At 35.9% G+C, this 11,240-nt stretch overlaps 2 protein-coding genes across 2 annotated transcripts; one reads left to right on the top strand and one right to left on the bottom strand.

The window, feature by feature from the left end:
* The first annotated feature begins 1,628 nt into the window (after positions 1 to 1,628).
* Positions 1,629 to 6,282, top strand: LOC105972714 (uncharacterized). Its single transcript, XM_088820873.1, has 2 exons — positions 1,629 to 1,787; positions 2,323 to 6,282. Exon 2 carries the CDS (start codon positions 2,325 to 2,327, stop codon positions 6,111 to 6,113), a length of 3,789 nt encoding a protein of 1,262 aa, XP_088676999.1. The 5' UTR covers positions 1,629 to 1,787; positions 2,323 to 2,324; the 3' UTR covers positions 6,114 to 6,282.
* A 94-nt stretch (positions 6,283 to 6,376) lies between these two features.
* LOC105972720 (auxin-induced protein PCNT115) lies at positions 6,377 to 9,902 on the bottom strand. Its single transcript, XM_012997698.2, has 5 exons — positions 9,414 to 9,902; positions 8,355 to 8,555; positions 7,190 to 7,362; positions 7,014 to 7,116; positions 6,377 to 6,939 (listed from the first exon to the last, which is right to left on the bottom strand). Exons 1-5 carry the CDS (start codon positions 9,642 to 9,644, stop codon positions 6,607 to 6,609), a joined length of 1,041 nt encoding a protein of 346 aa, XP_012853152.2. The 5' UTR covers positions 9,645 to 9,902; the 3' UTR covers positions 6,377 to 6,606.
* Positions 9,903 to 11,240: the final 1,338 nt, after the last annotated feature.

The raw sequence follows: 11,240 nt of genomic DNA, 5'->3' as shown, positions 1-11,240 counted from the left end.
CCTTTTTTTTTATTGAATGGATATTCGAATATTTCAAAATATTAAAAATTGAAAAAAAAAAAAAAAAAAAAAAAAAAAAAAACAATTGTATTCCTTTATTTAAATATTTGAATATTAAAAAATATTTTTTTCCTGAAAATTATTTGAATATTCGTAAAAAAAAAAAAAATTGAGTATCCTGATTTTTTTTTTAAATGTTTTGGAATATTGAAACTATTAATAAGATAATATTTTCGAATTTATAGAATATTAAATTTGGAAATAATATATATACATGTGGTAAATGTTTAAATGAGTGTACAAATGTTAAGTAGGAAAGAACTTAAATACATACCAAATTAAAAATGACAACTAACCAATTGAGGAATACAACTCACCAATTGAACTCCAACTAAGTAATTTAAAGGTATAACATAGACATTTGTCACATGTCATTAGGGGCGAGCCGAGCTCGGCTCTTTTGGCCAGCTCGAGCTCGAGCTCGAGTCCATGTTGCCGAGCTCAAGCTCGAGCTCATCGAGCCAATTTTTTTTGGCTCGAGCTCGAGCTCAGGCTTATTTAATTTTTTTTTTATTATTTAATTTTTTTATTAAAATCATTTTATTTTATTAAAAATTATTCATAGGAAAATAAAAAAATTATAAAATAAATAATGAACTCTAGTTATATATATTTTTTATTTTGTCTATTATTATTATTATCATATTTTATATTATTATGAATTATTTAAGTAATATAGATTTGTTTGTATTTAAATACTAGATATATTTATTATTATAGATAGACTATTTACTATTTAGTTAATAATAATATTAATAAGAATAAGAATAATATATATATATATATATATATATATATATATATATATATATATATATATATATATATATATATATATATATATATATATATATATATATGTAAAAGAAAAAAAAAAAAAAAAAAAAAGAGAAGGCGGCTCACGAGCCGGCTCGCGAGTTGTCGAACAACTAATTTTGGGCTCAAGCCGGCTCGGCTCGTTTACCACCCCTACATATCATTCATATAGGGCATAGATTTTTTTTATATTATATATAGATTCAATAGAAATCAGCCGGTAAGATACAATAAAAGTATTTCAGGTTACATGAGTCTGATTCAAAATTAATTTAAAAAATCATATAAACTTTACATATTTGAAAAATATATTCAAAATTAATTTAAAAAAACAAATAAACTTTACATATTTGAAAAACATATATTATAGTTAATACTTAATACACCAAATAGAGATAAAGTTCAATTAATTTCACACCACCAACTGGTAGCAATTTTCCTAGCTTTTGTGTAATAATAATAAATGTTCCAAGACACAAAATCTGAAGAGATCTGGAGCGTTGATAAGTGTGATGAATAGTGGTGGATTAGAATCCAACGGCAAATACGTAAATCCCGCTCATATATTTGTATGCATGCCCAGGCCACCTGCTTTTTATTAGTAACAAAGAGTGAATTCAAGAAAAGCATTTCCTTAGCTGTCAATTCTTCTTCGGTCACGCTTTCCGCACCACCACATAGCGACACCATTGATTTATTTATTGTGTGTACTTTCTGCAACTTCAGCTCACCCAAATCAAATCCCCAGAGAGAGAGAGAGAGATTCCGACTCAGAAAATGATTAATCGAAAGTGACATAAATTTTGAAAAGGGGCTTTTGAAAGTGAAAGACTCACACAGTGTGTGTTGTGTGTTTTTTCTTCGTTCAGTTTCTCAAGTTTTTTGTTGAGGACTTAAAGAAAGAAAGAGAGGTAAGATTTAATCATCTGAATCATCACCCATTCTTTTTAATCTTATCATGCATACATTTATTTTTAACCCTTTTAATTTTTCATCGATTCTTGAAAACAAATCTACCCTAAAAAATAATTCAAAGTTGAACCAGGTTCGTTTACTTTTTTAATTTGTAACTTTTGTGTTTAATTAGTTAGTAGCAGATGGGATTTTTTTTTATTTTGTTTTAGGTTTTTTGGGTTACTATTAATGGGATTAGTGCATGAAAAAAAGCATAAGAGATTAGCCTAAAGGAATAAAAAGTTGGCAGCTTTTCTTGGTTTCAGTTTCAGCTTATCGTGACATATCATTTACATACACGTTTTATGCATATTGAGTCAGTTAATTAATGTAATTCGGCTGAAATTGAATTCTATAATTTTCTGTGGCAAGATAAATAATTGATTTTCTGTTTGATTGAGTATATGGATTTAAATAAGTCATATTTGTGTTCAGGATGGATTTTATACCATTTATTATATAATACAGAATGAATTATGCATTTTCCTGCAGAAATGAAATCAATTTGTATTCTCTTCGTCATCGTTGCGCTCGTTTGCTTCTATTATCCATCATCCAGCAAAGGGAACCCGAAACCCGACCCCGACGACGACACTCGAACACTCAAGGCTCTAAGAGAATCATTTATCGAAAGAAAAGACGCTATTTCAATTTGGTTCGATTCAAACGACACACATCCCTGCAATTGGACCGGAATCAAATGCAATCAAGGCCGCCGTCGATTAACCGTAACCAAAATCGACATGTCGTTTTCACTGTCACCTCTGAATCTACCATTCCCAACGATTATCGGTGAATTCAAATCCCTAAAGCATCTCAACCTCAGCCATTGTGCCTTTACCGGTCACATTTTTCCCGAGTTTTGGGATTTTATGTTGAATTTAGAGGTTCTTGATCTAAGCGACAACAAACTATCCGGTCAACTCCCTCCGATCATAGGTCAACTCAAACACCTCAAACAACTCATCCTCGACGACAACAATTTCTCCGGCACATTACCTTCTACGATCGGTCAACTCACCGGCCTGACCGAACTCTCTCTACAGTCAAATTCATTTTCCGGAAATATCCCCGATGAAATCGGGAATTTAAATAAGATCCAGTCACTCGACATAAGCAGCAACTTCTTCTCCGGAAAATTGCCTCAGCGCATATCAAACCTCACTCGGCTTTTATTCTTCGATGCTAAACAGAACAGATTCACCGGAAATTTACCCCCGGAAATAGGAAATTTACGGACGCTTCAAATTCTCGATCTTTCGTCGAACTCTCTCAGTGGAGATTTACCATCTTCAATAGGCAATCTGACTAACTTGAGTTACTTGAATTTAGCAAGCAACGACTTTGATGGAGGATTGCCTTTGAGCATCGGTAAACTTGCGAATCTCGTTTATCTCATTGCACCGTACTCTGGACTAAAGGGGCGAATACCATCTCAGTTGGGTAATTGCAAGAACCTTAAAATCTTGGATCTTTCTTTCAACTCGTTCGACGGAATATTACACGACGAACTCGCGGGATTAGATTCCGTCACTTCGATTATCCTTACGTCAAACCGGTTGTCCGGCGGATTACCTGTCTGGACTTCAAACTGGAAGCAAATTCAGTCTCTTTCGATATCAAATAACCTGTTTAGTGGGCCCCTCCCACCGCTCGATCAAATGCCTTTGTTATCCGTTTTCGATGCAGATTCGAACATGCTTTCCGGAGAGTTGTCTGCACAAATATCATGCGAAAAAATGCCCTGTTTGACGAGTCTAGTTCTATCTAGAAACAACTTTTCCGGTACAATCGACAATGGTACGTTCAAGAACTGTATGAATCTGACATACCTGATATTGTCCGAAAATAATATTTCCGGTCAACTACCTGGCTACATCGGGGAGATGAATCTTGTCAACTTTGAAATCTCGACGAACAAACTATCGGGTAAAATCCCGGATCGACTTTGGGAGTCGAAAACACTTATGGGAATCATACTGAGTGATAATATGCTCGAGGGTCGACTATCGCCATCCCTTGCGAAAATGTCGACACTTGCGAGGCTCCAAATCGACAATAATCTATTACATGGAAGCATCCCTGCTGGCATTGGCTACCTTAAAAATCTCACTAACCTATCTCTGCATGGTAATAAACTAACCGGAGATATACCTTCGGATCTTTTCAACTGCACGAGGCTCGTTTCTTTAGACCTCGGTGCAAACAGACTCACTGGTCGAATCCCGAAATCGATATCCAAATTGAAAATGCTGGACAATTTGGTTCTATCGTACAACCGAATTACCGGTCCAATACCAGAAGAGATATGCTCCGGTTTTCAGAAGGTTTCTTTACCGGACTCGGAGTACGTCCAGCATTACGGAATGCTGGATCTCTCGTACAACGAACTAGAAGGGAATATTCCTCCATCGATCAAGAACTGCCTTGTTGTGAAAGAAGTTCTTTTTAATGGAAACAAGCTCAACGGGAGCATTCCCGAGGAGATCGCGTCACTTTCTAACTTAACCTTGCTCGATCTTTCCTTCAATTCGTTTACGGGTTTGGTGGTTCCTCAGTTGTTTTCAACGATGAGTAATATTCAAGGTCTCGTACTCTCGCACAATCAACTACAAGGATTCGCTTCTTGTAATAATAGTTGGTCGGCTCTCCAAAGTTTAGCGAAGCTCGACGTTTCGAATAATTTCATAAGAGGCGAATTGCCGCCTTATTTGTTTAGCCTCAAAAGTTTGACCTATTTGGATGCGAGCATGAATAATCTATCGGGATCCCTCACTATCGACCTTGTTAAAGGCGCAGCAAGCTCTCTCTTGGTTTTGAATATTAGCAACAACAAATTCAACGGTACGCTCGATAATTCAATCTCCAATTTAGCATCGCTTTCGGTGTTGGACATCCACAACAACATGTTCACCGGGAGTGTACCGTCATCACTTCCGAATCTTTCCGCGTTGACATATCTCGATTTATCAGAAAACAATTTCAAGAATTCATTCCCATGCAAAGTATGTGCAATACAAGGCTTAGTATTCACCAATTTCTCTGCTAACAGTTTCGCCGACGACGATTCTCCGAAATCATGCATGAATGTGATAAAGCCATGCGGTACTACTCGAGGCCTACAACATTCTCTCTCTACTACAAATCCAATATTTTCCCGTGCTTCAGTGTTCGGTCTTGCTATTGGTTGCTTGTCGGTATTTCTCATCGTGTTCATCGGTCTTACGAAATGGAAATCTAAACGAAACGATGCTTGTACCACAAGAAATGCGCTTCATGCGATGACACCCGAGACCAATACATCGAGTGAGGGTCTCTTGCATGGGAAGAAAACAAAGGAGCCCCTCAGCATTAACATTGCAACTTTCGAGCACTCGTTATTGCGTATAAAAGCCGACGAAATTTCATCGGCGACCGAGAATTTCAGCAAGAGTTACATAATCGGTGAAGGTGGATTCGGTACTGTATACAGAGCATCATTACCCAAAGGGCAAACCATAGCTGTCAAAAGGCTCAACGGATGCCACTTGCACGGCGAACGAGAGTTCTTGGCGGAATTAGAAACAATCGGGAAAGTCAAGCACGAGAATTTGGTGCAGCTACTCGGCTACTCTGTGTTTGCAGACGAGAGGATCTTGATATACGAGTACATGGAAAACGGGAGCCTGGATTACTGGCTAAGGAACGAGGTGGCGGCGCTTGATTGGCCGACTCGGTTCAAGATATGTTTGGGGTCCGCCCGTGGGGTGGCGTTTCTGCACCACGGGTTCGTGCCGCACATTATTCACAGAGATATAAAGTCGAGCAATATATTGCTGGGACGGAACTTCGAGGCTAGGGTGTCGGATTTCGGGCTGGCACGAATAATAAGTGCGTGCGAGAGCCATGTGTCGACGGTGCTTGCGGGCACGTTCGGGTATATACCGCCAGAGTATGGGCAGGCGATGGTGGCGACGACAAAGGGAGATGTGTACAGCTTTGGGGTGGTGATGTTGGAGGTTGTGACTGGACGAGAGCCGATCGGGCAAGCGGATGTTGAGGGAGGGAATCTTGTTGGGTGGGTTAGGTGGATGCTTGATGTTAGTGGGAGGGATCCGGTCGAAGTACTCGACCCGTCTTTTTTGGCGGGTTCTTCGGGTTTTTTGATGTGGAAGGATCAGATTTTGAGTGTTCTTTCGATTGCGAGATCGTGCACGAGTGACGAGCCGTGGATGCGGCCTACTATGTTTGAGGTTGTTAAACTGCTGAAGATGGCAAAGATAATGAGGAATGGTAACAACTGAGTTTATTTAATACTCAACATAAATAATTAAGTAATATATATAAATGTTATTGAAAAGAAACAAGTAATATAATGCTTTGGTAGTATGGGCTGTGGAGCCTTGCTTGCAGAAAACCTCTCTGAATCTGTATTATGATGTTGTTCAAGATTTGGTTTTTGTTTTGTTAAAATTTATTTTTAAAGTTAATATTTTCCATGGTAGAAAATTTGTAGAATAGAGGCCAACAAATGGCTTGTCGGCCTCCAGATAAACTTGTATCAGCGAAAATTAATCGTGCAATCGATGAAGTTTGTCAGAAATCCAAATAATTTACAGGAACAAGTAAAATGCACGATTCCATGAATTCGGAGTTTCAAATATATAATTTAGTTATAAGAAAACAAAGGCAAATGCCGATTCATTCAATCACATATTACCGCAAGGCAGCCTCTATGTGACTAAAATCTTATTGCGAAGCACTATACGGAAATCAATTTCTATAAATCTATTTTTCTTATGAGGATTTCCATGTCGATAGCGGAGGAGTCTCAGAATTTTGCCATGTGGCCATATTCGAACCATATCTGTCACCTTTGACACCATCAACTGATGATTCAAGCTTGGCCATTTCTTCCGGTGTTAGTTTTACAGACAAAGCTCCGATATCTTCGTTGAGATTGTCAATTTTGGTTGTACCAGGTATTGGACACACATCATTTCCTTGGTGATGAAGCCATGCCAAAGCAATCTGTGAAGGTGTGCATCCCTTTTCATTTGCCATGTCACTCACTCGCTCGAATAGTTTCTTGTTATGCTCCAAATTCTCTGGTTGGAATCTCGGTAAATACTGCGCATATATTTGTATAACACAACTATAATAATTATGTTAAAAATGAATTTTAATGGATAGGCAAACAAAACCTTTCTGAAATCTCCTTGAGAGAGAGTTTCGACGAGCTTTGGACCAGAACTGAAGAAACCTCTCCCCAGAGGACTGTAGGCTACTATGCCAATGCCGAGCTCTCTGAAAGTGAAATTACAAACAAAGTTAGTTATAAAAAATAATGTTAATGTAATTAATAGTATAAACACGGAACCTGCAAGTGGGGATAATTTCAGCTTCGACATCTCTAGACCACAAAGACCACTCTAATTGGACAGCTGTAATCGGATGAACAGAATGCGCTCTTCTTATCGTTGAAGCAGACGCCTCTGAAAGCCCAATATATTTTATTTTACCTTCTTCCACAAGTTTCTTCAGCTCCCCCATCTTGCATGCATAATATAATAATATCAAAAATAAGTACAACCAACATGCAAGATTCTTGTTAATCTTAACTCCTCTCACTACAAAAAAAAATCTTAAGAGACAACACCTATTTTTCACATAGTTAGGCAAAAAGTGTTGTCACTAACGAGGTGTCGCTAATGCTCTATAGTGACAATAAATAAGGATTAAGTGACAACAAAAAGAGTTATTAGTGACAATAAAGAAGATATTGTCACTTAATTTGTGCATTAAGTGACAACTTTTGCATTTGTCACAATTGGGGTGTCGCTAATGCAACTTTTTCTTATAGTGTCTCTCCTTTTCACCACATTAGTATACACAAATTAGTAGCTAATGGTCCTCATTACGTATGCTACTTTATGTATATCAGGAAGTATATTAGACCAACAGAAATATATTCAACCAACAGAAATTAGAAGCGAACCGTATCATCTGAAAATTGAGAAATCGGTTAATATCTACCGACTTTGTGAAAGAACTCTGCATAAGTTCAGACCTTCAAGTTTCAACAATACTATGGTCAATTATATATGCTAAACAAAACTAATAAAAATGCCGACAACTACGAATCACTGAAAATTTGTAAGGGTTTACATGACATTTCAAACATTATAAAAGCTGGGTTTAATTTATTATTGCAGTGGGTGTTATATTAGACTCCTCACCGATATCTTTTAGTAAAAATCAGAAACCATTGCAGATTTTTAGTTTGACGATATCACAAATATCTGTAACCCGAGGCATAGATATAATAAGAAACAAAACGGCCCCATCGGTAAGACAGTAACTATTATGTTGCATATCCATTTTCTTTGAAGATCGAATCGTTCACCAAGATTGATTCACTTCTCCAAGTTATATTAGAATAAATAAATAAAATTGAGAAAGCTAGTCCATGTCAGTGCAGCTAATGTAAGAGCCATTTTTAGCAGAGTTCGGAAAAGGCGAAAACAAAGATAAAAGGGGCTAACCGTGACTTCAATGGGAAGTCGTGTATCGATTCTGTGCTGATAATAAAGATCAATGCAGCTAACAGAAAGCCTCTCCAGGCTGGCCTCGCACGCAGCACGCACATAAACAGGGTCACCACATATGTCTCTCTGCCCATCCGTTAATCTAATCCCGAATTTTGTCGCTAACTCAACTTTCTCCCGCATCCCATCTTTCAAAGCCTACACAAAAACTCCACAATCACTTACTCACCAACAAAAAAAGATAAACAGGAAAAAATGATGCTTGCCTTCAAACATTTCATTAATACCAGCTTCTAAGTTGTAAAAATGATGCTTGCCTTCAAACATTTCATTAAAGAAGAAAAAAACAACTAATTTGATGGAGTATATCAGTTTCTTCAGTCAGCAGAAGAAAAAAATTACAAATAAAAGAAAAGTATTTCTAATATAAGGATAAAAAAAAAAAGCAGGTATAACTAATGAGTATATATATTAAGGGTAAATTACAACCACCCCTGAGGTATGGTCAATTTACGAAAAACCCCTCTTGTATGGATAATTACATCTACCCGTCAACTATGATTTTGTCTTACACCTCCACCTTCATGGTGTCAGATTCAACATAATCGTCTAGAGATTTCGTGGAATGTGCTCTAGTTTGTACTCGTTATGTGTAAAAATACAGTTTCTGATGCACGATGCACCCAAATCTGATATATACAAGCCAAAAAAACACATATGATGATCTTCTTGCTTCAAAATGTGGAGTTTGAATGTGATAAAACAGGTACAAAAGTGATAGTATTCTATATAATCTCGAAGATTTCACTAAATTTGAAACTGCAAGGGTGGACGTGTAAGAAAATTTATAGCTGAGGGGTGGTTGTAATTACCCAAAGAAGATGGGGTTTTCGTAATTTGACCATACCGCAGGAGTGGTTGTAATTTACCCTATATATTCAAGATAGATTTGAGTGAACATATACACTGACACAGACATAAAAACAAACACGTTCCGATCAATAAAAGATAGAACAATTCTGATAATTGGGGGAATATATAAAGTAGAAAAAAAACCTTGGAGAGGAGGAATTCATTGGTGTGGGGGCCATAAACGTCGGAAGTATCAAGAAAGGTGATGCCGGAGTTGATGGCATGGTGGATTAATTCGATCATATCGGGCTCGGGTTTGGGCGGGCCGTAGAAGGCGGACATGCTCATACAGCCTAGTCCTTGGCCCGATACTTCTAGCCCCTGCGATCCCATCTTCATTCTTGGAACTGTCACTACTTTGCCTTGTGCCTCCATTTCTGTTTTCTCCTCTCTCTCTCTCTCTCTCTCTCTCTCTCTCTCTACTGCTCTTCAGTCTGGACTCTGGAATGAAGAGAGAGAGAGAAGTGTTGACTGAAAATATTTTCTATTAACAAAATAATTTTAATATTAAAGAGTTTTTAGGACATAAGTCTACGTGGGACAATGGTGTTTTCATGTTTTAAAGAGTTTTTATTTTTTACTTTCGGACATAAAAACTTTGTTTGGTCAAAATTGGTTTATCAAACTCCTATATAGAGCCTCTTGGCTAAGCTTATAAATCTAAAAATATTTTATAAGATATTTAAGAACTTATAAGCTATTTAAAAGTGTTTAATAAAGAATTAAAAAATATCTTATTTTTTCAAAAAATAAGCAGCGTAAGATGTTTTTAAAAAATGGGTTTTTGTGCATAAGTCCCCAACCAAGCATCTTTATTATTCTAGGTTTATAGGTTATATTTCTTTCACCAATAAGCTCATCCCTTGATATTTATTATAACTAAATGAAATATTCATGTATATGTCAATATTACCCCCAACCATTTATTCTCAATTCTTAATTTAACCCCAATTTAATCAATTTTGTCCACAAAAATCCAATTTTGACCACAAAAATTCAATTTTGACTTTTTTTTTTTCAAAAACTTTTTTTTTGCCGCCGGATTCCGGCATTGACTTTTCGATTTTTCTTTGTTCTTTCTTCCGGATTTTTTCGCCGGTTTCTGGCGTTGACTTTTTTTTCTTTCCTCTTCTTCCGGAATTTTTCGTCGGTTTCCGACGTTGAACTTTTTTAGTGTTTTTTTGGAGTTTTTTTTTTTTTACATCCGTCGCTAAACGTTGACTGTAATTGTGCTGTCAGTGACAGTAAAATAACGTAATTATATTGTAATGACAGTTAATTAACGTAATTGTACTGCCGTTGACAATACATTTATGTAATTGTGCTACCGTTGATAGTAAATTAATGTAATATTATTATTTTTATTTTTTGTTGTTTTTTTTATTTTGTTTGATTTGTTGACAAGTCAACGTAATTATATTACTGTTGTTGACAGTAAAATAACTGTAAACACAATAATATTATTGTCAACAACATCAATATTATTATTTTTTGGGTTTTTTGTTTTGTTTGAGTTATTCACGGAGTAAAGTAATAATTTTACTGTCTATTATTGTAATATTACTGTAAACACAATAATATTACTGTGGTTGACGGTAATATTGTTGTCAACAACATCAATATTATTATTTTGTTTGGATTTTTTGTTTGTTTGAGTTATTCACGGAGGAACGTAATAATATTACTGTCTATTATTGTAATATTATTGTGGTTAACGGTAATATTACTATTGTTACAGTAATATTACTGTCACTCACAGTAATATTAATTCTTTTGGTTTTTTATTATGTTTACATTTGTTGAACGGTCAACATAGTAATATTACTTTGTTACACAATAATAATGAGTTTTGTTGTGTTAATATTATTGTGCTAGAGATTAATATAGCAATATTACCGTGTTAAACTGTAGTTTAGTTAATTTTATTGTGTTTAACAGTAATATAGTTAATATTACTGTCAATCACAGCAA

This window comes from Erythranthe guttata, chromosome 7, assembly GCF_056151865.1.
Source record: "Erythranthe guttata isolate IM_541 chromosome 7, IM_541, whole genome shotgun sequence".
NCBI classification, from domain to species: domain Eukaryota; kingdom Viridiplantae; phylum Streptophyta; class Magnoliopsida; order Lamiales; family Phrymaceae; genus Erythranthe; species Erythranthe guttata.
Note: the sequence above shows the minus strand (reverse complement) of the source record. Positions and strands in the feature narration are given on the sequence as shown.